This window comes from Pelmatolapia mariae, linkage group LG23 (assembly GCF_036321145.2).
Source record: "Pelmatolapia mariae isolate MD_Pm_ZW linkage group LG23, Pm_UMD_F_2, whole genome shotgun sequence".
In the NCBI taxonomy this organism is placed as follows: Eukaryota; Metazoa; Chordata; class Actinopteri; order Cichliformes; family Cichlidae; genus Pelmatolapia; species Pelmatolapia mariae.
The window spans coordinates 37846046-37871451 of record NC_086246.1 but is presented as its reverse complement, the minus strand read 5'-3'; the positions used below and the strand labels follow the sequence as shown (position 1 = coordinate 37871451).

At 42.9% G+C, this 25406-nt stretch overlaps 4 protein-coding genes across 5 annotated transcripts in view; 2 read left to right on the top strand and 2 right to left on the bottom strand.

The window, feature by feature from the left end:
• tmem131 (transmembrane protein 131) overlaps window positions 1–4890 on the top strand; it is a 36115-nt gene extending 31225 nt beyond the window's left edge. Inside the window, exons 31-41 of the mRNA XM_063466758.1 lie at window positions 332–753; window positions 837–1018; window positions 1102–1232; window positions 1479–1597; window positions 2371–2505; window positions 2598–2748; window positions 2920–3038; window positions 3130–3211; window positions 3595–3698; window positions 3781–3938; window positions 4021–4890. Of these exons, the coding sequence (XP_063322828.1) occupies window positions 332–753; window positions 837–1018; window positions 1102–1232; window positions 1479–1597; window positions 2371–2505; window positions 2598–2748; window positions 2920–3038; window positions 3130–3211; window positions 3595–3698; window positions 3781–3938; window positions 4021–4299 (1882 nt within the window). The 3' untranslated portion in view covers window positions 4300–4890. The remainder of the gene's footprint in view (window positions 1–331; window positions 754–836; window positions 1019–1101; window positions 1233–1478; window positions 1598–2370; window positions 2506–2597; window positions 2749–2919; window positions 3039–3129; window positions 3212–3594; window positions 3699–3780; window positions 3939–4020) is intronic.
• Window positions 4891–5910: 1020 nt separating this feature from the next.
• si:ch211-201h21.5 (uncharacterized protein LOC555526 homolog) lies at window positions 5911–8008 on the bottom strand. The gene is made up of 5 exons (XM_063467167.1): window positions 7826–8008; window positions 6895–7077; window positions 6641–6752; window positions 6428–6564; window positions 5911–6350 (listed from the first exon to the last, which is right to left on the bottom strand). Exons 1-5 carry the CDS (start codon window positions 8006–8008, stop codon window positions 5985–5987), a joined length of 981 nt encoding a protein of 326 aa, XP_063323237.1. The 3' UTR covers window positions 5911–5984.
• Window positions 8009–11383: 3375 nt separating this feature from the next.
• LOC134620734 (basic immunoglobulin-like variable motif-containing protein) lies at window positions 11384–20561 on the top strand. The gene is made up of 10 exons (XM_063467014.1): window positions 11384–11673; window positions 13965–14507; window positions 14589–14718; window positions 16621–16716; window positions 16824–16928; window positions 17011–17105; window positions 17184–17316; window positions 18175–18258; window positions 18336–18432; window positions 18512–20561. The coding sequence occupies exons 1-10, from the start codon at window positions 11643–11645 to the stop codon at window positions 18806–18808; spliced, it is 1611 nt and encodes a 536-aa protein (XP_063323084.1). The 5' UTR covers window positions 11384–11642; the 3' UTR covers window positions 18809–20561.
• A 107-nt stretch (window positions 20562–20668) lies between these two features.
• On the bottom strand, window positions 20669–25344 carry zgc:172121 (uncharacterized protein LOC337599 homolog). 2 transcript variants are annotated; one of them, XM_063467016.1, is made up of 8 exons: window positions 25066–25344; window positions 23370–23437; window positions 23143–23300; window positions 22961–23064; window positions 22120–22281; window positions 21832–22037; window positions 21581–21660; window positions 20669–21498 (listed from the first exon to the last, which is right to left on the bottom strand). In XM_063467016.1, exons 1-8 carry the CDS (start codon window positions 25222–25224, stop codon window positions 21434–21436), a joined length of 1002 nt encoding a protein of 333 aa, XP_063323086.1. In that variant the 5' UTR covers window positions 25225–25344; the 3' UTR covers window positions 20669–21433. The 2 variants fall into 2 exon arrangements, with proteins under 2 accessions (XP_063323086.1, XP_063323087.1); XM_063467017.1 differs by lacking the exon at window positions 23370–23437.
• Window positions 25345–25406: the final 62 nt, after the last annotated feature.

Here is a 25406-nt window from a genome sequence, read left to right as displayed (position 1 = left end):
CTCGTGCTTGTTCTCAATACAGCTGAGAATTCAAATTGAGACCAAATAGTTCTACATGCAAATCTTCTCACTCAGCACCCATCTTTAGAGTGTTCTGGGAGCTTATTTGAACATTTATTTTAACAAATTATTTAAAATAATTTGATAATTTATAGACTCGGCAGTCAAACCTCCTAGGAGGTTTGATGATTTTGCCTCAAATTAAGATTTTGAAAAGCCGCCGTGTTTGATGTTCTTTATCACCGCCCAGAGACAGTTTAAATGTTAAAACTATAAAGATGCAGCATGTACAGAGTTACTGACAGACTTCTTTGTGAACACTCATCTATAGCGACCCACCACAGAACTCCAGAGGTTTATACGCATCCACCAACGGGGCAGCTCGGGGAGGCCGACAAAACAGCAGCCGTCCCTCGCCAGACTCCGACAGCCAGGGTAACAGGTCCAGGATCAGCTTCACCCGCCCACCTATGCAACCTCCTTCCTCCCAGCTCACCAAAGGAAGTTCAGCCTCGGGCAACGAAGGCCCTCCTGCTCCCTGCCAGGTAACCAACCGCAAAGTTCGCAGCACCAAACAGCCTGACCTCCAGAGTCCAAGCTTAGGCGGCCCGTCGCTGCCTCACAGAGGCATCTGCCCCGACGAAGCAGAGTTCGCCAACCTCATTGGAGCCATGGACAACGACCTCGACCGTCCAGAGCCGCTCGGTCCCGAAACTCTTCAGGAGCAGAGTTCTCAGTCCATACCAAGCAAAGGTACAGACACAACTTTTAATGAGAGGAGAAATTCTCTGTGGTCGTTCACAGCGTTTTACAGTGTGTGCTGATATCATTTGCAGTGTTGGAATCCAAAGGGAAGCTGCGCGCTAAAGCAAAAGCCCAGAGGAAGAAGGAAGAGAAGGAGAAAAAGTCAACAGTGAAGACTCAGGGAGACGAGCTCAAAGATCTCGCCGACAACGACGACAGCTCCTCCACGACTACAGAGACCTCCAATCCAGATGTGGAGACCAACATTAAAGAGGTAAAAAAAAAATTTAAAAAAAGTACGTGCCAGCTCTTGTTCTCTATTTGTTGTTTGCTAAAAATATGCTTCACTTTTTCCAGGAACCAGTAAAAAAGAAAGGAAGGACAATAACCCTGGAAACGGCAAAAGAAGAAACATCAAATTTTCTGATTAAACCCAAAACGAAGAAACAAGGAACCACAAAGAAGGAGAACCAAGCAGAAAAATCCAGGTTTGAGTCTTTTTTTCTTTTTTTTTTTCCATCTTAAAGTGACTAAAATAACACAGTGGACTCATTTATGACCTCACGTTTTCCACAGAAGGCTTTTCTTAATGTTCTATTTGTACTCGCATATGACAAAAAACATCAGTGGCACATAGAAATGCTCAGTGTGACTCCACGCAGTCACCTACAAGTTAAACTAAAAGCCACTGCTTCCACTTTGTTCTCTTCCTGACAAATCGTTCGTGTTCTCAGTTCTCTCGAGCTGCCCTACGTAACACCGCTGGAGACCAAGCAGCGGAAGAACTTCCCCTCCAAATCTCTCCATCCTCTCACCAGCATCGCAAAGACGAGACCTCTACAGAAACCTAGATGTAAGTTTTGTATACAATAACTTTATTTAATTATGCCATCCAGAATTTGACCTTCATACTGTGAATATTTTCAGTATTACAGGCCTTCGAAGTACATAGGGGTTTCTCCTTGTGTTTACTGCCATTTTTGAGTCTTCATAAATACAGCAGATATTCACCTGAAATTTCCAGGGCTGAAAAACACATTTAAAGACGGCTCAGTCCTTTAACTTTTAGTGGGTGTAGCACCTGATTATCTATCTATCTGATGGTCTAAAGCAAGATATAATCATGTTTTTGTTCTTTATGGGTTTTTTTTTCTTTGAGCGTCACTATGATGGACTCATACCTTGAATAAAAAGCAGCAGTTTAATGTCTGTGATGTAGAGGAGCAGAATCAGAAAGCAATAGTGCCCTGCATCTGTTTCTGAAAATTCACTGCGGGGTCATATTTTCATGTGGGCTGGGAGGCTGCTCAAAACAACTTGCAGGATATTAAACGTCTCCTTTATACCTTTATACAAACATAGATTTCATGCGTCTGTCTTCGAAATTACGAGGAAGGAAAAAAAATACACGAATAAGCAGTGCCAAAGTTCAGTCCACTCTGTGTACTTGGAGGGTCGATACCTCAGAACATATTCATATTATAAAGGTAAAACTTTGCATGGCGTCATGTAACATGCTGAAAAAAAAAATCAGCCAATTAGAGAGTCAGATCCACTAAGGCCAGCAGGCAGCTAAGAGGCACTTTCCACAGAATGACCTTGGTGGTTTTGGCGTGTTTTTCACAGTAGACGGAAAGCTGGAGGACGGGCGGCCTTCCTTTTTCCCCAAAGCGTCAGAGCTGGGACACAGCAGCAGCTCTGAAGGAGAGAAGGAGTGCGCTTCACCCGAGTGGGACGTCCCTCTTTCCAAAAACAGCATCCGTAAGTCCAGACCCAATCGGTGGCGTTGGCTCGCGTTCAGACCGGTCTTCGACGAGTCTAACGAGCTGCTTTACTTCCGTCTCCTTTTGCAGCAGCTGACAGTCTTCAGCAGATCTCCCTGCAGACAATAAATGCAGATCCTTTCCTGAAGCGATCGGCCACAGCTGGGACCTGCTCCCCTCCACCCACCTCCCCCAGTTTGCTGTCTCGAGGAACCTACAGCAGTGTGGTCAGCAGCAACAGGTGATTCACATGCAGGACAGTCAGTCGTTTAGGACTCTTGTTAACAGTGAGAGGCGCCAAGGCCATAGACAGGACTTGTTTTATCTTGATTTGTCAGAATAAAGCATGCTGCAATTCTAACAAGAGAGTACTGAACACATGCTGTTTTAGTAACGTGCTGTATATTCACAGTGAGATAAACCAGAAGAAAGCCCCAGGAAATAAACTGCCTGCAGCCCTCCCGCAGCCGGGCAAAAACGGGAATCTCACCTTTGCTGACGCTGTAACTAAAGGTTATGACAAAAGCCCAGGTGAATATGGAGCGCTGAACCAATCCTTTATGTTAGTGGGAACAATTTTTCCACTGTGCTTTGTTTACGGGATGTTTTCTGCTCCCCTCAGGTGGCTCTGGCGCAGGTAAAACTGACAGCCAAGGCAAGAGTCTGGAGCACATGAGATCCTTTGAAAGCGACAGCTCAGACAGGTAACAGGAAGGAAAGTGTGCACCAGCACAAATATCTCATTTTAGAGGCAGTTTACTGCAAATTGAGCTGAAATTAGTGTTGAAATAAGCATGAGGTGATATTCTGCTCTGCCACAGGAGTGTTCATTTATTTGGAATGACAGAGCAGATATAATGAGGATGGCATTGGCGCAGGTGAATGGCTCAAAGCTGTGAACAGGTGCCAAGGCTTTGGTTCTGTCCTGAAACTCGTCACAGAGTTCTCTCCACAAATGTTTGGATTGGATTGAAATGAAGTGGCTGTGTCCTTGTTTGTAGATCAGCACACTGCTGTAATGTGCAGTACTCTGGATCGGTGTCCGAGGGCCAGCTCTATTAACTGAGCGTTCCTTTTTATCTTAAAGCTCTGGACTGTGGAGTCCAATCGACACGACCAGCAGTCCAAACTACCAGTCAGCCAACTCTTTCTCCGCTTTTGGCTCCAACAACCACTTCAACCTGACGGGAGGTAAGCAGACGGATGCAGAGCATCGTGTTCAGATTGTTCACAGCCTTCCAGCTAAAATGTGTGTGGTGTCTGTTGTTTTTAGTGTTCAGTGGAATGAGTCTCCAAAAGCCATCTGAGCCTCAGCAGAGCTGGCCAGAGTTCACTACCGCTGTCCCCTCCTCCATCTGGGACATACCGAGCCCCACTGATCCCCTGCACTCCTGGACCAGCACCCCCAGCTCTACGCCTGCCTCAACCACAGTGAGAACTTTTCTGTGACATGATGCAGCTCGCAGATACTCCGACTTCCTGTTCATGATTTTATTAAATTTTTTCCCCTTAGTCACTCCTGGGAAACGGCCGCAACCCGTGGTCTACGACCACACCCTTCGGCAGCTCCATTTGGTCAACGAGTGCAGAGCCAGCCTTAAACCCTTTCCCTCCAACCACCACCTCGACACCTCTGACCGATCTCGTCAGCAGCTCCGCCCCATCGCCACCGCCAGCCGTGGTGGCTTCCACCGAGATGAGTCGGACCTACAACCCCTGGAGCATGTGGGGCCCCACCCTGAGCAGGCGCAGCTCTGAGCCGTGGCCCAGCTCCTCCAACAACACCAACTAAGAAGGCCACGCCGTAGCACTTAAGTCTCTGTACTCAGAAAGCAAATTCTCCTGTAATCAGATTCCTAACAGGAAGCAGCCTGGAGCGATCACCAGCCCAGCGCTGCGTATAGGTCTCTGCAGCTTTTTATTCCCGGGGGGTGGGGGTGGGGAGGGATGCTCACTTTTATTTGGATTTCTTTTAACAGGTTTCCCTAAAGTTAAGAGGCTGATAGCATGGTGAAGGCTGCGTTTGTCCTTAAAAAGTGACACTTGGAGCAAAATCTCTAAAGTTCAGTATTAATGTTGGAACAGACGTCTATTTGAAGCCATAAGTCCCGCTTTCACCATCACTTTGATTCCTATTGGTGGCTTTGAGGTCTGTCATTGCACCAGGCTTTTATTTGGCTGCAGGGATCTTGAATAAATCCAGAGTTGTTCTTCATGAAACAGCCCCCAAAAAAGCTTCAAGAAAATTCATGTCCCCCCTACTTTTGTTTTCTTCAAAGTCTTCTGTGGGAATAAATTGGTCAGGTGATCAAAAAAATATTTAAGTTTGAGGTTTGTATTGTACATCACCTCGATTTGTCAGCAAAATTAAATAAAGGATTTCAGCAGAAACGCTCATGTTTCAGGTTTTTTATTCCATTGAAACATTTCAAGCTTTAGGATTTTACAACAGCTTTGCGTGATTCAAAATGATCCTTCTTTATATGACACTGGGCCTCATTGCAGCCCCTCAGTGCATTCTGTGTCTAAAGCCAGCCTTTATGACCCAAGACGTAGAAAAACCTCAGAATGAGTGAAGAGCTGTCTGAAGCTTCGGGTACGTACACTGACCTCATTACACAGAGCATCCATGACTGGACATGGAACAGCAGAGAGGTTTAGGTTGTTGTGCGCTCCACCTGAAAGCTTAAGCCCTAAAAGTTTACCCAAAACTACTATTTGAAGAAAACAGATCAAATATCCACGGTAACAATGCTGGTTCTGTTCCTCATCCATAAATATGTGTATATTACACGATGAGCATCCTCATCTTATGTCTCAGATTGTAATTTTTAATGTAAGAGATTTTACGTTAGTGCTGTTACGTTGCATGTTACTGATGCTAAAAGTTTATTATTGGGAAAAAGAATAAAATTGTAATCAGTATGATTTGGTGTGTTTGTGAGATGAGTACAAACAACTTTCATGTGACAAAGTTTCAAGCTTTGTTACCCTCAATGTTCGATCCGTTTTCTGATTATTAATCGTAGAAAAACTTTACCAAGTGCATTCTTTGTAAAATTTCACTCATCTTTTAGCCGTGAATCCCCCTGTGTCCAAATAATTTTCTGATATAGCTTTTATTTTTAGATTGTGACACTTGGAGTGGGTCTAAAATTGATTTGGTTGCAGTTTAAATGTCCTTAGCTCTGAAAACGTCATGCTGTAAATAAAATTAAGCTGCAGATTTCAGGCCACTCTGATGTACTCTTGAGGGATTTTAACTCAGAAAACAATCACAATAGCCTATAACAGTAAAAGGTTGCATTGCTTTATTAAATAAAACATTCCAAAGAATCCAGCTTATTGTGATGGGTCAGGTGGGAATATTTTAGTAGTAACCATCTTCCCTGACATCATTTGTGGCTATAAAATGATGTCAGTAAAAGGTCAAAGGGCACTTAGTGATGCAGCAGTTAAATGAAGGAAGTCCAGACTTTACTTCTTGCAGGGCTGTCTGAGGGACTCCTTCAGAAGCTCGCTGAACTTGGCTGTGTCACATTTAGTCAACACAAACACGCTGTGGCTCTTCTTCAGCTGATTTGTGCGATCCAGCGCCAACATGCCTCGAGCAATGGAGCCCTGGAGCTCCACGCGGACGGGACACTCGATGCTCTCCGTCACCACGCTGCGGTCGATGCAGGCCGCCATCGCGTAGGAATCATAGGAGACAAAGCCCGGCCCAAAGTACACGTCTCTCTTAGTCATCATGGCCTCTCTGGAATAAGCCCAGCATTTAGACGTTATCATCTTCATGAAGCGTGCAGCTGGAGCGTCCTGATTGACGAGCTCCTCAAGGAATTCCTGCACAAATCAGGAATTTCAGTTTGAAGTGACCCACACAGCAGGGCCATGCACTTCTGTAAGTGTGGAGATCTTACCCACGCCAGTGCGTTTCTGCACGCATATTCCCACGATGCCAGGTAGGTAGGACAGAGGAACTCCTCAAGAACGATATAGGCCGACTCTGGATCCATGGCAAAGTTAAACTCTGCACACAGAGTCACGTTTCCTTTTCCTGTCAAGGCAGAAGCACCATTATTCACTCCTAAACGCCTCACGCTCGAACACCGGTCACCACGAGGCCGTTTTACCTTCCATGTTGCCGCCCATGATGTACAGGTCCCTGAGCTTTTGGGGAAAACGGGGGTCAAGTCTGACCGCCAGCGCCAGATTAGTGAGCGGGCCAAGAGCCACCAAGGAGACCTGTGGAGGACATGTTTTCTTCCATTAGTGTTTTCTCAAAGGGAATTGTTGAGATCTGTGCCTAACTGAACAAAGAATCATGCTCTTTGGGAAACATCACAATTTAAGATCAAACTGTGACTAAATGAAGGAGTTTTGGAACCTGGTTCTGGTTTTCGGACACCAGTCTTATCATTGCGCTAACTGCATGCTCCTTTTTGATTTTCTCCTCCCAACGAGGATCTTTCTCCTTTATCACATCTCCGAGTCCATCACTTCCAAAGTGGTCAGTGGGTGAGTTTCCCGCTCCAACCAGAGGGCCAGCAGAACCTCGAAACACTGGAATCTACAGGAGGAAGTTCAGATTAGTGCAGCTTTCCTTAGAGATTAACACCTGAGTTCTGCTGACACAACACTGCGGTGTAAACCCTGCTGGTCAGGCTCAGCAAGACTTGTCACAAAATACCAAAGATTACAATATATTAAACTCCGCCAAGGAAGTTACTTTAATGCTGCCATTTGTGTTTATGTGAGCAGAAATTCACTAGTCCAGGAGCCTTTCTCCTAATCTGGTTAAACTAACATTTTATGAACATGCATGACAGGAAGCCTGTTACTGACCCTCAAAGGCAGACAAATTCCATCTGTTTAAACAACCAATGGATGATTTAAAAAGGTATGAAAAAAAAAATCCTTAAAGGGACCTCAGAGAGGGGAGTTTAGAAACAGATCATTGTTTCTAAACATAACATCTGTGTGTTTGTGTGTGTGTGTGTGTGTGTGATGCTGTTTTTATTTAATAATTGATATTTGAATAGCTGGAGGTCTGTGCTCTTCTAATTTCGACAATACCCTAATTGTTGTGACTAATGAGTCTGTGCGCTACATCAATACTTTGAAAAGTAACAACTTAAAGTCAGACTGTTTCTACAGCACATTTAAACACACGTGAACCGAAGTGCTGCACAGCAGGTGAAACATTCAGTAAACAATTCATATAAAATGAATCATTTAAGAACATTACATCTATATTAAAATACACAAATCTGCATTTTCTCAGATTGTGATTGTTCAGACAGCTTCAGTAAACGTACCCCGTTACGCTCACAGACTGAGAGCACCCTCAAAACATTCTGACACACATTGTCGACCGCCGTGTTCCCAAACACGCAGGTGACGCCCAGGATGTGGATGTTAGGCGCCGCCAACGCCATCATTATTGCCTGAGCATCGTCTATGCCGCAATCGGTGTCGATGATCATTAGCTTCTTTTCCATGGTCTTCTGTAAGATTACAAACAACACAATCCATTAACAGTAAAACAGTAAAACATGATGAGCTCCTAACAGGCGGACATACGCACCACCTGGTTTTTCATTAGAGAGGAGCTCTCAGAGTTTTTCACTGCTCTGCCTATCAAATATCTCCAGGATCCTGATTCTCAGCTCACACACTAGATCCTGCTCAGTATTCAGAGCTGTCTGAAGGACCTTTGTCATCATTACCTGTATCTGCTGAGAGAAACTCCTCTAGTGGACTTCTGTACCTTTGGAGCCTGCCTCGGTTCTTGTTGCCTCACACCTGGCTGTGACAGCACAGGTAGGTGGAGACACTCATACAGATTAACTTCTCCTCAATGACCCTTTGGACTCTGAGGTTACTCTTTCTGGCAACAGACAGTTTTGTTTTGTTGTTTTTTTTGACATTTTAATCTTCAAGTCTTCAATCAAAGATTAAACAGCAGTTTAATATTCCTCACCATGACCTCTGAGGAGTGTTATCCTGTTATCAGGTTTGATTTACCCCTCAGCGGTCTTTGGGTTGACTGGCCCTTTTTCTTTTCTGTGTTTGTTAAAACAAGAAATGCCAGGGAAATGCTCTATTAGCAATGAAAAACCTACAGATAATTCTTGAGTCAGTGGTGTCATTTTAGTTCAGAAAGGTACTGAAAGGCGCATTTAAAATCTTTTTACAGGGAAAAAAAAAGTTTTGACACCAATATCACATCAATCATATTTGTTACTTGTTACGAAGAGCAAAATATCCCACACAAATCTGACTAAACTGGGAGCTGCTTCCACCAAAGAGAGCCCTGAAAGCTGAAGGCTTTTCAGAAAGTTTTTAAAACAACCTAATAATAATGAACTCAATTACTTCTGGGCTGAATTAATAAAGTATTTAAGTAAGTAAGTAAGTGAGGTTTGCTCATAGGGGGTCATCTTGATTGTTAGCTCTTTGCCTTACAATAAAAAGCATCTTGGTGCAACTGCTGATCTGATTTGGCGTTATGTAAATAAAATGAAGTGTTATTGGTTATTCAAATAATATAGTCAACTGAAATGTGTTAAATAAATTCTAGTATTGGAACTGAAAAATGAACATATCTTAACCATGAACAAATATTTAAAACAGAAGTTGACCCAAGGTGCTTTAAAACCCGATTTCTAAAAAGAAAAATTAAATTAAAAAAAAACCAAAACGTTTCAAAATACATGAAAAGCTTTAAGGGTTGTTTTGCTGTGTTAACTAATTATTATGGAAAGTTACAATCACTGTGATTTAGTGACCATTGTAACATGTTCAAGCACACTGCTCTGTATAAACTGCTTTTATAACTTTGAAGTATCCGTATCGGTAAAACTGGCCCTGTATTTTACTTGTTATCATATAGCACACCACCAGGGACAGGAGAAGTCATGCTACTAGTGATTCGGCTAAGCTAAGCTAATAGAGCTAAGGTTAGCTTCCTAAACACACAATGAGTGAATATTATATTTATAATTTGCAGATGATTCAGCAAAGAGTGTGTTTCTGATAAAGGACGTGAAGGTTACAATGTGAAATGAGCCGTTAAACAAAAGCATGTAATTAAAATAGCTGCACAGATGAACCTGCTGAAAGACACCACTGTAAGTAGTAACAGGAACAGGAAGTGATCCAATAGCAAGCCACAACCGCCAGAGGACGCGCAAAGATCAAAGTTCAGGTTTGCTTATAGTTTTTAGAGTCAGGTCACCTGTTAGAAGAAAGAAATTACAGTATGTCCACTAAAAAACGGCCAATCTGTATTTATAGAGTGATCGTGCGGTTTAAACTGCAAGTAATGTAATTATGTTTTCGCTTTTAAAGGTTTAAGTCGGATCTCCAATGAACGGACTCACCTTAGGTCTGCGTGCGTGAGCTTCAAAGAGCCACCGCAGGCGCTCGAGTAATTCGTGAGCCGCAGAGGGACACATTTCCGGTCTCTCTCTTATAGCCGTGTCCCCTCTGTCACACTGTCTTGTCTCAATCTCTTCCATTTTTTTCCCTCAGTCTTTCTTACTGGTATGAGTACAGGGCATGGCACTGGTAACCTTTAAACGTTTAAAATAATACCTTGAAATAATGCAGAAAAATATTAACCGTTATGTTATTATTCATGCTGTTATTATTAACATTTTTTGTAGCTATACTGTTAAAAGTGACATACACTTTTAACAGTATAGCTGTGATCAGCAGCTATGCACTCTGTATTGATATGTGTTTGTGTTCATTGTGGTACAGGGATCGTCCTCTGGACCACAGGGCGATGTATAAAGATGCTTCGGACAGCGTCTGCCTTCAGTCTCAACTTTCCCTTTTTAGTACAAACTGATCTGCCTCAAAATGTGCCTGCAGACTAACATCATTATATTTATTTCCATATACACAGAAACTAACTCTACAGTAGATAGTTTGATTTACAGGATATGCAGCTCTACATGTCATTACATGTCTATAGGTTTATAAAGGTTTATGTTACATTAGTAACTGATGATTCTTTGCTAAATATCAGCAGGCAGTTTCCCATTCAAGCCTACTGCATGTCTGCATTTAACTTGTTCTCGGCAATACCAATGGAGATATTGAGATTCTCAACTCCTGGGTTTTTGGAAAATGTTTTAAGTATATGCCTTTCTGTGTGGAGTTTGCATGTTCTCTCCGTGTTTGCGTGGGTTTTCTCCGGGTACTCCGGCTTCCTCCCACAGTCCAAAGATATAACTCTAAATTAGCCCTGTGACAAACTGGCGACCTGTCCAGGGTGTACTCTGCCTCTCGCCCTATGACAACTGGGATAGGCTCCAGCCCCCCACCTTGAAAAAGGATAAGCGGAGGAGAATGGATGGGTGGATGGAAAAACAATGTTAACTTGTTACAATGGCGCTAAAGCCATAGTAACAACCGTTAACGCCGTGGGTAACGGTGACCGTTTACTTACCGCATACATATATATTAATGAAACTACATATAAGATAATATTTTTTAAATTAATGCATTTAGAGATTAATAATTACCACAAATAATAAATGTATCGACGGATGTGTCTCTGAGTCTACAAATTTAAATTGCCCGGTATGCACTTCCAGGAACTATCTGAATGTATCACGTGACGCTGACGAGACTCGTCCATCCAAGTGCTCTACTGTGATTGGTTTAAACTGAGAAATAATTTTATTGAGACGGGAAGAGGAGGCGCCAAGCTGCACACGTCCAAATATGTAGTAAATTTAATGCAGTGCAATAACATACACATGTGTGCGATGAAAAGTGTTTTTGCTCATTTAAACTGTCTGTTTTTTGTTTTTGTTTTTTAAATCTTATAAGAATTTAATAACGTTGATATTTCCCTGCCTCCCGGTTGCTCCTCAGAATGGTATAGTCCGATGAACCTACTCAGGAAGAGGCTGCGGGTCAGGAGGACGACGTTTGTTGCTTATTTTCGGCTATTTTCCACATTTTTCGCGCTAATGTGTGCGACGATTTGGTAGTTTGCTCTCAGCTTTATCTTTTTCCGCCTCCCCGCCAAGGGTGGTCATTACTGAAGATTTTATGAGTCTATCTGTGATGCTGAAAATGACGGCTGGGCGTGTTTACGTCCGCTAACCAAATTGGATGTTTGTGGGTGATCGCATCAGCTTTACAGGTGAACCGTTAGTTAATGTTTAGGTGGATATCAAGAGCCATGCTGTCTGTTTCTATGATAGGTGACTCATTGTAGGCTAAAGGCTAAGAGGAACAGTGCTTGTTTGTCTCTCCGTGAGTCTGACAAGTGACACTCGGGGTTATGGCTTTGGAATTTGTTATGTTCATAGTTTCAGGTGTTTTCGTTAACGTGGACCAACACTGGGTTTGCCAGGGGGACGATTTAAAGATTGTATATAAATGAAGGCGCTAGCTTGCTTTACATTTGTATAAGACCCTCTGCCTATTAACACTCCACTTTGTCTATAAAATGTCTTTTTTGATATCTGCTTCATGTTTTTCCACCATCCCTTCCAATGAAGATCTGAGCATCTTCAGCTCTACCTCCTGTCTCCAAACCATACATGAAAGCAGGTCTCATTACCATCTTGTGAACCTTCCCTCTCACTCTTGCTGTTCTCCTGTCTTCACCTCTCTCGTCCGCGGTCGAGAGAGTTAGTTACCCCAGTTATTTAAACCGATCTATCTTCGTTACCTGTGCTCCATCCGTCTCTCTTTCATCCACAAACATGTATTCAGACTTGCTTTTACAGATCTCCATTCATCCTCTCTCCAGTATATACTTCCACCTCTGCTGCCACTTCACAAACGCATGGCACAACATATAAGAGCCACCTCCACGTGACAAGACTCAGCAATCCATCTGCATCTAAAGGACAAATGTCACTCTTTCGAAAATGCCAGTGTTCACATTTTGGACAGAGAAGACAGATGGTTTGAAAGAGGAGTAAAAGAAGCCATTTATGTCCACTGTGAGCGACCATCTTTGAACAGAGGCGGTGGTTTACGACACCAACTGTCTGCCATCTATAATCCAGTTTTGAGATCCCTTTCCCAGACGCCTTAACGCCCACTCACATCCTGGGCCATATGACCTCAGGAAATCACATGATAGGGTGGGGCTAGGTTTCACAATGAGCTCACCCGAAACCTTGGCTGATTGTGACCCACACCCGTTTTCACACCTTGGCTCATGTGATTAGGTAGAGGATCATTAGGGGGTCCTTTTGTCCCTTTTGAGGGGATACTCCCACAGGGTTTAAATCTGGGACTCTCCACCATTTGACCCTAGAACTGAAGAAGCTTCTCGGATGAGAGATGAAACGTCTTCAAGCCACTTAAAGAAGTGCAGACGCTTTTCTTTCCTTAGACTTCCACCTCTGCAGACTCCACTTGTTCACTACGGATCAGTGTCATCTGCAAACTCCTGCCTGACCTCATCCGTCAGCCTCCCCATCACCACTGCAAAAAATGTAATCTCACCCCCAACTTGAACCCATCTGTCACTCCTAACACACACCTCCCCACTGTCTCGCTGTCCTCATACATGTCCTGCACGACCTTAACATACTTTTCTGCCACTCCTGACTTCCTCATGCAGTATCGCAGTTCCTCTTTTGGCGCCTTATAATATCCTTTCTCTGATCCATGCAGACACCGTCAATCTCCTTCTGACCTTTTCTGTACTCCCCCATCAACACTCCGTAAGCACACATTACATCTGTAGAGCTCTTTCTCAGCATGAAGGCATACTGCTGCTGCTTAACCTAGCTTCAACAACTCTTTCCCACAGCTTCGTGGCGTGGAGCTCGGCACATCACCCTTGTTCTTGAAAATCAGTACCAGTGCACTTCTCCATTCCTCAGGCATCCCCTCACTCTGTAGGACTTAATTACTTAATTATTAAGCAATCTTGTTGAAAAGTCCACTGGCAGTTTTTGATAATGATGAATTTTGCTAGTTATGGTAACTGTTAGACTAAGAAAGTTGGTTAATGTGTTTCAGGTGCTTTTTGGTTCTGCATTCTCTCCAATGTATGATCCAAATACATTTGAAGGCAGGTGATTGGATGCAAATTCCTTTCACAGAAGCAAAAATATTAAACATCACGTGCAACAAAAAGGCAAAAATAAAGTAGAATAGTTTGGTAAAATAAAATACAGTAATGGAAGACAAGCTCAGTGTGGTAAAAATTACATAGAATAAGGAGGGGGAGAACAAATACACAGAAAGAGCTTGGTGAATAAAAATCTGTTGTGATATGTAACATATGTAAGATTCCCCTGTGTCTGTGTTTGTGGCAGCAGAGCTGAGCTATCCTGATGTAATACAGATGTTTCTGTGTCAGATAAAACTATTAGCTGACTGATTTCTCCTATCTGAGTGCACAGTGTGAGGTGCACTTTCATCTTCTTCTCATATATTTTGAATAACCTCCTTTTTTCCCTGCAGAGGTCACTTCTCCATCATCACGCTCCGCCTCGTCCGGTTCTGTTGCCAGTCAGCTCGGCGGCCGCTCGATGCCTAACACCTCAGAGGGTCAGGGAACAAACCTGTCTGGGTCTGCGGAGCCATCAGGGCTGCAGCGGACCGCAGACAGGGAGGAGGAGCACAGCCTGATTCGGTCCCTGGCCCGGGATGCCGCGAGGGTGAGGCGGGCTTCTAGTGCTGAGCTCCACCTGCCGTGGACCTGCCCGGTCACACACTCCCGTGAGAAGTTCTACACAGTCTGCTCTGATTATGCCCTCTTAAACCAGGCTGCCTCCGTGTACTGCCCCCCAAACGCAGGCAGGGACGCGCTCTCGAAGAAGCAGGATGACGGATCCCCACGTGTAAAGCCCAAACCCTCCACAGAGCTCAGTGCCGCACACACTGGAGGTTCCCATGGGGGAACAGGCGAGGACTGTGACATGGAGGACGTGTCCAAGCCTATTTTGGCCTGGGAGATTGACACAGCAGACTTCAACACTGCATATACAAGGAAAATAAGAGCAAGTAAGAAAGGTCTGGAAGCGAATTTAATCAGTTTGTTTTACATGATGTCACACTTTGATGTTTTCTGAAACACTTTTTCAGGCAATGGTAAGAAATGCGGCACTAAGAAGATGAAGTCATCCGACAGACCCAGCAGGAACCTGCAAGATGTCCCTCCTCACGCCTCGCTGGAGGAGATCAAACAGAGGAAAGTGCTCGACCTCAGAAGATGGTAATGTTATATTTAGCCTCCATTTTCATTTCCTCCATTTTCGTGCAGTGACTTTTACAGAAAGGAAAGCAGAGACCATCCCCCTCCATCTCCCTGTACACGCAAACAAAAAACATCTCTCTTTAATATTTACTCACTATTTAACAAGATAAACTAGATCAGATTAAAACATACCGTTCATGCTGCCTATCTGCACTCTAAATGGACATCTTCACATTTTTGTATCTTGGATCTGTTTAGGAAAAGAACCAATAAAACACTATGAAAACACCTCAGTATACATGAAACTGTTTTATTGGAAAGTTGTGCCTAAAATATCAAAAGTAAAAATAATTACTCTACAGAACAATTTTCTCTCTCGGTGTTAAATTGTGTATTATTTATATTACCTTAAACATATAACTGCTGTGTATGTTTAAGGTTGAGTGCATTTTAAATAGTTTTTCTGTTTAATGTTTAATGTCCAGCATCGCATGTTTGCGATGATCTCTAAAAAAGTTAATGAGCTGATAAATACAGGTCTACAAAAGTATATTAAAATATTAATCACAAAAAAATAATCTGAATTAAAAGTGTTGAGTGTTGTGTGACGTGGTTAATGGTCAATATCTATCGGGGGATTAAAATATGGATGGAAAATGTTGGTGGAGTGTTGGCAAAACAGCTGGTTAAACCTATTACATTTAGAGATTTTTATAGATGCTATTCTGAAAGTGCTGCTGAGCCTGCACCTGCTCAGCTTGCCTGTTTTATTAGACCAGACATGGTCAGAGCCACTGTCCATTATGTCCATTATGGTTATAGCTTCCCTTGCTAATGTACTAAAGGAGTTATTAACATCCTTTTCAAACTTCATCTTCTCTACATCACACATGTCGGCTGAGGTGATTAGCAGGAGCAAGCTCCTCTGTTACAACAGTAAATCACTGAAGCTCTTTTACTTGCTACTCCACCACTAAGCTGTGTTTCCACACAAAGGGTCAATCATAATTGATATCAGAGCAGTGAAAGCAGAGCCGGGGTTGCTTCCCTTGCATTCTTGTTTCCTATCAGACCAGACCAGAGGTTTATCCAAAATGTGCATATGCAAACCATCAGAAAAAAGCTGCTGGCCTCTCAGCTCCGGTCAGTGTTACTGGGAGACAGACACGACTATATAACAGAGGGAGCTACGGTCTCCAATGTGCGTGAAATAAGCGCAACTTTAGCGACAACTGCTGACTGTGGCCACATGATGGCAGTCATGTAGAGGATGGATGCAAACATGCCAGGAGCTTTTTGACTGTCTGAGATAAAAGGGGGGAGATTGATTTGACTCTCTGCACTCTCCATTTTCACTGCAGAGCTTTAGAGCCAGCTCAATGCCATTTTTTGCCGCCTGGGGTCAGGATTTACTAAAGAAGGGCAGTAAAGTTTAGAAACCAAAGAGCGAGGACACGGTCATCGCATTTGTGTTTATTTGAATGAGTTTTTCTTTCACAGCACAGACAATGGCTGTCTCGTTTTGTTGTCGCTGTGGCTGTGACAGCTGCATCTAGAAGTGTTCATTTATCTGGAATTGTAATTGCACAGGCGGATGAGTGAAAGCTGTGAGGGCATTGCCAAATGTTTGCCTCTGTCCTCCGGGTTTTTTCCTGAGTAAGACTCGGCCATTCTGCTGAATGGTTGCACATTGATTTAAGGCAGTGAATATTTGTTACCTTCCTACTGTAGTCCAGCATTTCCTGTTATTTCTGGCAATTTTGATAAACCAATATGAATACTTGAAGAAATTAAACCCCACATAAAAAAGTATTTTCATTGCAACCCCGGTGATTCTCCAGAAGCTCTTGTCTTCTTTCGGAGAGGACCTGTTACCTTAACAGAAGTCTGTCTTTTGTGTTATAATCCATTTTTCTGCAGGTACTGCATCAGTCGGCCACAGTATAAGACGTCTTGTGGGATCTCCTCGCTGGTTTCCTGCTGGAACTTCCTGTACAGCACGCTTGGCGCAGGAAAGTGAGCAGCCTGCATCTTATCTCATATATAAAAAAATAAATAAAAAAAATCAACTCATGAAGTGTGGGCGATGAATAAAAGGTGTAAATGTTTGTTTGCATTGCCAGTCTGCCACCCATCTCTCAGGAGGAAGCTCTGCATATTCTGGGGTTTCAGCCACCGTTTGAAGAAATCAAGTTTGGTCCCTTCACCGGCAACGCTACACTGATGCGGTACACAAACCTCCCGTCTTTTACTTTTTTTAAAAAAATCTAAAGAGTGCGCAGGTCTGCAGTCAGTGCATTTTCTTTACAGGTGGTTCAGACAAATCAACGACAACTTCCGAGTGCGGGGTTGCTCCTATATTCTGTACAAACCACACGGAAAGCACAAGACGGCAGGAGAAACAGGCGAGTCAGCTGATCCACTCAGCGCTGTTATTCTTACAGATGTGCAGCTTGAGTGATTAAACTCGTTCTTCTTTTCAGCTGAAGGAGCTCTGATGAAACTGACACAAGGCCTGAAGGACGAGTCCATGGCCTACATTTACCACTGTCAGAACCACTACTTTTGCCCAGTGGGGTTCGAAGCCACGCCGCTCAAAGCAGCAAAGGCGTACAGGTAACGCCACGTCACAGCAGTTAGAACTGCTCATTTAGATCAGTGCTCACTAAAAGCTGTGTTTTGACATTTTTCTGCTAGCCCCTGCACAAAATATAATGAATGAGGTTTCGGTTTACTGCATTGATCCACATTAAAGGCTCATTTTGTTTTATGTAGATTTTTACTTGATGATGCTCGTTCATTTTATTTGACTTTTTTTTTTCTTTTTAATATAGCTCATTTCTTTTTGTGTAGAGTTGTTTTGTTTTGTCATATTTCTTTGTTGCATTGTTTGCTCTAAGTTTACGTTTGTTAGAGATTTTATTTAATCTTTTGGCTGCGTGAAAAAAATGTTTTGATGGGACTCTTTGCAGTCCTGAGGACAAAGTCTTCACTTGAATTAGAGGGTAAGTAACAGGAAACTGTTTATTCTTAGAGGTGCTCAGGAAGTGTGAACACCTCTTTAAAAGCAGAGGCTTCGGCACTTTGCTGGTTTGGAGCATTCAGGTGTGTGCTAAGTCTTCCCAGGAGTGGACATCCCAGCATATTCAGTCCCTGCTCAAACCCTGCAGTGCTTAGATAAACTCCATAACTCTACAGGCCAGAGTTAGCATGTTAAAGGTTAAAGTCCATGAAAGCACACTTTGAAAAACTTAATTTACCTAATTTTAACCTGACCTCTGACCCTCTGAGGAACAGCTGATTTTTTTTTTTATTATGTCCTGAGATGTGAAATCTTATGGACTTAAACAAGAGACTTTACATTCTTAATGTCACCATATGAAGATCTGTAGTCTTAATAGCTCTTTTTATAAAAATATTAACAGATTAGTTGACTAGTTTTTAGTAACAGATGTTGTCCTGTTTTCTGTGAAGGGGCGCTCTTCCCACTAATGAAATGGAATACTGGATCTTAATCGGGGAACCCAGCAGAAAACATCCGGCTATTCATTGTAAAAAGTATGTTTCTGTTCAGTTTTTACTCCATTTTCACGTCTGCTGCTGTTAAGCAGTTTAACGGGAAGTTCTCTCTGCAGGTGGTTGGATATCGTGACTGACCTCAACACCCAAAATCCAGAATACCTGGACATTCGCCACACAGAGAGGGGGATTCAGCGTCGCAAAACCAAAAAGGTTCCAATTCTCAGACCAGCTGTTTTAAATGTTTGTGTGTCTGAGATGGTGAATAATTAAAATTCTTCTTCATTCTCAGGTAGGTGGAAACCTGCACTGCATCATGGCCTTCCAGAGGGTCAACTGGCAGAAGCTTGGCCCCTGGGCGCTGAATTTGGAAAACCTGCGGCACGACTTTCACCAATCTGCCACGGAAAGGGCCCACGCGAGCGACGACAGCGAAGAGAGGACGTCAGCCAAGCGGATGGCCCAGCTGGGCCGCTCACACAGCATGGGAAGCCAGAAAGACACCAGCTGGAAACGCCTGTCCAACAGCACGGAGTACAGACAGCGCAGCTCGCCCGACAGCGACCTCGAAGAAGACATCACAGACTGAAAGGTTCTTAGGGATGAGCAGGATGAGGACTGAGTATCTAAACAGTAGTGAAGTTATGAAGTTAAAGAATAGGTCTGGGGTTTTCTGCAGTTTACTGTTAATAAACGGCATGAAAACACCAACATGCACTGTTAGTGAAATGTTAGGACTCTTTAAATCTCCAAAAACAGCTCAGATACATAGTTTCATTTTTTTAAATCATCATCATCTCCATTTCTTCTGCTTATCCAAAATCGTATTACTCTATGCTCAGCAGGTTATGCCAGATAGCCTTTTTCCCAGTGATCTTTCCCGTTCCCCCTGCGGCATCCCAAGGTGTTCCCAGTCAAAATGAGATATGGGTCTGCTAGGGGGTCTCCTCCCAGTTAAAAACCTACAGAGGGAAGTGACCAGGAAGCAGTTTTTATTGAATTTATTGACAGTAGAAGCTTTACAGAAATCACAAGAGTCCTTTTTGAATATTTAAGACTACGACATGTTCAGCTCATTTTAGTGCTTTGAAGCAGATATTCTCTTTAGGGTGTTTTCACTTCTTGTTCCTGAGGGTGTCTCCCGTGGCCATATCCTTTTTCTTTGCTCACTTTGTCCTTTAGCAGTGAAGACAAGCAATATGGAGACAGCTGCTTTGCAATCATTACAGAGGCAGCTCCACATGAAATCTCTGGCCCATGTAGCATTGCGTGCAGCTTTCAGGTCAGCAGTAACTTGAAATGGTTTTCCAGCCTTGTGTTTTGAGTCTGAAGCAGTAAACCGACAAACTAACGAAGTAAACTTTGAGGCCATCAGTCGTCTGCGTCCTTCTAACCGGGGCGACATTGAACCAGTTACAGTCATTTCCTCTGGAAAAAGGTTGAGTGTTGGGGCCAAAATACCCAACCTTTAAAAATTCAGCAATAATTCTCAAATACATGTATCCCATGTAAATCGTCCCGACTTTCTCTTTGTAACACTACGGCAAGTTTGGTTCTTCGGCCTGTGGAAACGTGGATTGGCAGCAGCAGAATTTCTTCAGTAGCTCTGTGTTGTTGCGTCGAGACGCAGCAGAAGAACTGAAATTAATAAACTCATTTGTAGCCGCCTGTTGTGAAAAGCTCAAATATTTGACCAATCAGAAAATATGCAACACTTCTGCAGAATATCCCAGCAGAACATTTTCTTCTAATAGAAACACGGAGGATGCTTTGGTTTGCTGTAATCATTCCCGCTTTTCATACTGGGTCCAAAGAGATTTGGCCGCAGATCATAAATGAATAAATCTATAAATAATAAATAAAAGCTAATAGGAGCTTTGAGAAGTCGGACCCACTCAAAGCAAACCTCACAGCGTTGCTGCTCATCACAAACACGTTTCTGCAGGTTTAATCTGAGCTGCACCGACACATCCACTGTACATTCTTTCAGACGCAGCTCAGCGTACAGGTACAGGAGGTGGGCTCGTTTCTCACCTGGCGTTCAGCGGCTCGTTCAGTTAAAGTATCGTGAAAGCTGCTGGAGTTGTGTTGTGTTTCGTGAAATCTCCGGGGGGACGGTAGACGATCCTGGTGTTTAAACACAGGAGCTGTAGAAACGTCGGACACTCAGAGTGACACTCATGGTTTATTTCAGACACGAACAGTTCCTTTACATGTTTCTTTGCACCTTTTGTGGGTCCGTTTGTCTCTGACCCACACACACAGTCATTGTGTACCTAAGTGGGTTTGATGTAGTGGTTTATTTATTGACTTATTTTACAATAAAATGGGATTTTTAAGAATTCCTGCAGCATTCGTATTTTTTGTTTAACATTTATTGTGACTCTTCCGGTGTTGCTTGTATTCACACGGCCCTGAGTCTCATTTCATGTCAAATAAAGCATGTAGAACCCTTTTTACCATGAAAGTCTTAGTCACAAAATGTTTTTATTTACCTTTCCTGCTGGATTGAGCAAATATGACAAATTCATCAATCCATTCTCTTCATCCATCCACTTATCCTTGTCAGGGATGCAGGGAGGATGTAGTGTATCCTAGCTACCATAGGGCGAGAGGCAGGGTACACCCTGAACAGGTCACCAGCCAGACACAGGGCTAACACAGAGAGACAGACAACCGCTCGCACTCATATTCACACCTATGGGCAATTTAGATTCTCCAATTAACCTAACCCCACTAACTGCATGTCTTTGGGCTGTGGGACTGTGGGAGGAAGGCTGAGTACCCGGAGAGAAGCCACGCAACCGCACAGAAATTTGTGAATCAGATTTGGACCCACCTGCATGTTTGCAACTAGGAAAGCTTATTTTATAAAACAAAACAGCTGATTCTGAGCTGGTGTTGGATGGGAGCCACTAATTGAATTTTAACTTGCTCAGTGGCATTTTTAAGTGAGTTAGTCACAACACGACTGAATCAGATATTATAATTTATTCTCTCTCTTCTGAGTCTCCTCACGCTCTTATAGTGAACATAAGCCGTGCATAAACAAGAAGGCCCGCTCAGCCAGAGTGTGAGCATCAGCATTATGTCATCAATCACAGATTTCATTAGAATTTGCACAAAGTCAGCAGTGACAGGTTTCTGCCTCCTTCAGCATGTCCTGTTCTTGCAGGCAGCCAAGTTTTGAGGCCTCTCTGCAGAGGCTGGAGGTTCAACGCCCCTTTAACTGCTGTCTTAGCTCCGCTATGTGAGCAGGGCCGATACGACAGCATCCCCCTGTAAGACATAGAAGAGGTGCTCAGAGAAAATGCTGCAAAACAGAAGAAGACTGAGTATAAGAGAAAGCAGCTGAGCTCACCTATCAGAGCAGCGCCCTGCTTCACCCACATGTGGCTCAGATCAGGCGTCCATGCTGATGGTTTTCCTGATGTTTGCCACCTTTGAATGAAAAAAGATCCTTTACTGAATCCACACAGATATTTAGCAGATTTTCTTTTTTCTCTTTAAGGAATCAAGTTTTTATGGTAGCTTTATGTTGTATTTACAGAATGTAAACACGTTGATGTGAGGCGTTTAGACAGTCGTGTGTTAATTTAGCTTCAGACTCACCCCCGCTCAGTGTCCCACTCCTCTCCGCTGTTAGGGTACACCACCCAGCTCATGTTTGAGACGTGCAGCGGTCCAGCAGAGTCTAGCAGCGGCTCCACCACGTCTGGAGGACAGCAGTTGACTCCCACAGCGAGCAGCTGCGTGGATCTCCCAGCGACCCGCACGGCATCAGCGAACAGGCTCCCGTCCGATATACGCTTCTCGTCCTGATGGCGAGGCGAGTCATTGTGTGACTAACAACGAACTAATATGTATCTTTCGTCATCGCTGTTCATCTACAGCGATTACCTTACAGGAGAATGACAGCCAGGCTTTCGAGTTTGGAAACTCCCTCAGCAGCTCCACCACAGCCTCCGCCTCTTTGATGCTCGGGATTGTCTCAAAGGCGATGAGATCAGCTCCTGCAGCTGCTAAGCAGTCAATCTGAGGCCGGTGCCAAACTTTAAGCTCCTTCGAATAGATTAAAGACACCTGAGAACATTTATTCACACCTGTCTCAGCAGTAAATGGATCTATAAACTTACTGAGAACAACATCAGAAGGATCAGGCAACATAAATAATCAAATCTGACCCCCTCAGATTCAGAATCATGCGAAATGTTCCCTTCATACTGTGAATATTTTCAGTTTAAGGCGCTCAAAGTACAATGTAGGTAAAAAAGAAGACCTTTCATATGCTTTTATATGGTAATATGAGCTGAATGTTTACCCAGAATGCACGTTTTGAAGTATTCTCCAGTGGATTATCCAAAAACATATAAAGCATCCAGGGTACCTATGCTGGTTTTTGTTCCCCTGCGTCAGAGATGTTAAACTGCTGCAGTTTTGCTGCTAATTATTAGTTTACAGAGCTTAAATGTGTTTAACAATTAAAATGTCATATAAATCTCTGTTGTACTCAAAATGCTTTAATTTTTTTGTAATTCTGAAAATAGCCATAGTATTAAGGTAAAAAGTGTCATAGTGTCATTAAATATACTGAAGTTATTGTCTCAAAAAAGGAGGTACTTAATGATTTTACATGGAACGAACCTAAAATATAAACAGAACCAGAACGGGAGATATAAACATTCTGGGTAATCTTCTCAAAGCAGGCATAAAGTCCAGTACGTGGCTGAGGGGTACTTACTTCAACACTCATCTGCTCTGCGTAAGCTCCAGTGTACTCCGAGCCATCGTGGAGAAAGGCCCCGTACGGCCCCAGAGAGCCCGCCACCAGGGGGCGTCTCTGCCCTTTACAGAGAAATAAACAGTGAGATTATATCACAGTTTACAGCCAGAGTCGGCACAGCTCAGCGTAAGCTCTCCTACCTGACTCAAACCTCTTCACCGTCTCTTTGGCCAGATGAACTCCGGACATCAGCAGCTCTCTGGCGCGTTCAGCGCTCACCTTGAGGTGGCTGATGAATCCTGGGATACTTGCCTGGTATGTGGCTGTCGTGATGACATCAGCACCACTGAGGAGGAACCTGTTCACACAAAGTGTATACATTAAGTGCTGATTGATTTGTATTTACCAACATTTTGCATGGACACACCTGTAATGAGCATCTCTTATGGCCTGAGGATCAGTGTGCAAAAGCCTGGCACTCCACAGAGGGTCTCCCTGCATATGTAACACACACACACACACGAATTTCAGTCCAGATTCACAGAGCAATATTAATAAAAAAAATCTTATATTTGATCTGTAAAGACCAGATAAAAATATTATTCACGTGTTTACGTACTTTATATTTAATAAAAACACAAGTTTTGGTATAGATCATGTACTAGAAAGTAACAATACAGCATCTCAACCTTCAGAGTTATTATAGTTTTATATTTTCTAGTTTTAATCTTTTTAGTTTTTGTAATTATTATCGTTTACATTATAGGGAGGGAATGTGTCAAGAGGGCAGATTTGGGAAATTCAGTAAAGATAATACAATGAGAAAAAAAATAAAAGCTGTGAAAATCAAGTGACTCACAGTCACAGACAGGCTGTGAGAACAAGGCCAGAGGATATATTCAGGTCATTTAACCATCTCTCTGAAAATAAATACAAAACCATGCAGGTATTTTCTTCTGCAAAGATACAGAGTACACTCAGATCACTGATGGGCCTTTGATGCTCAGGTTTGACTGACTCTGTAAAGTTCAGCAAGCTGTGATTCTAAGTAGGGAATAGCTGCAGTCTACATCCCAGGTGAAGCATTGTGAGCAATTAACAAGTCCCAAGTTGCACAAGTTTCACCAGCACGTGTAAAAGGAAATGCAGGTGTGGTGACGACTGGAAGCTTCTGGGGTGGAGTGGACAGAGTTTTTCTAACTTAACAAACAGATGTGCCGTTTTGTTTTGTGCACTTTTGAATCTCTAGGATTCAGTGGGTTGGACTTCTCAGGGCCACATATGCTCCCATCCAGGTGACGTCTTTTTCAGGGAAGGCCTTGTGTATTTCAGCAGGATGATGGTAAACAGCATACTTCATCAAATCTGAGTCTGGGTGCTGAACTGCAGGCCTGTAGTCCAGACATTTCATCAAGCAAAGCGTCTGGAGCATCATGAAACCAAAAACACAACAAAGCAGATTCGGGACTGCTGAGCAGCTAGAATCCTGTATCAGACCAAAATGGGATGACATTCCTCTCCTGATAAGTCCAGCAGCTGCTCTCCTCAGTTCCCAGACACATGGCCTCGTCCCACCCCTTTTTTTTTTATAGATATGTTGCTGCCATCAACTTCAAAATAACCTTGTTGTTAATGTTTTTTCTCAGTTTTCTGTATTCTACTGTGAATAAGATATGGGCTTATGATTTGCAGTCATTTAACTGTGTTTTTATTTACATCCTACACACCGTTCTGTAGACTGTTGCTTTAATGCTTGTATTTAAATTTAACCCTAATAATCCTAACTTCAAATTTTATTTTATTTTATTTTATTGAACATTCTTTTTATTTAGAGTATTTTGCTACATGTTTGATGTTTAAAATTTTAAATATACAGAAATAAAACACTAAACATACTTTTCACATATTTAGTATGTTGGGATCTGATAAGCCTGGCTAAGGTCTCTGAACCACAGCTTTAAAATTACTTGTATAAGTCAGTAACACAACTACAAAACAAATAGCACAGCCACCATGGAGACATGGATTGACTGAAAATAGACACAAAACATCTCCAGAGAGAAATTAAATTAGTCTAATCAATAGAAAATGGTGACCTGTTGCAGGTTATTTTTATGATTTACCTGCAGTTTGGCTCCATGCGCTTCCAGATCAGTTGCCAGTCCACCATCTAGGATCAATGGCCCTTCATCATTAACCATTTGTGTGAGAAGAGCAGAGGAGCCCATGGAGCAACACTTTATTAAAAAATTTACTGGAGAATTCTTTGCACTGCTTTTCATAAGAAGATCATTCAGTCAAGTTATTAACGCTGACTGCTCTGAAATAACACCCCCGGGCAGCTTAATTATTCACACAGAAGAGAGTGAAGTGCAACATCAGATCCTTCATGTTTCATAATGTTGTTCTTCCGGGTAACAGTGCAATGAAAAGGTGCGTTTATGGCCGCTCAAAACTGAACTTC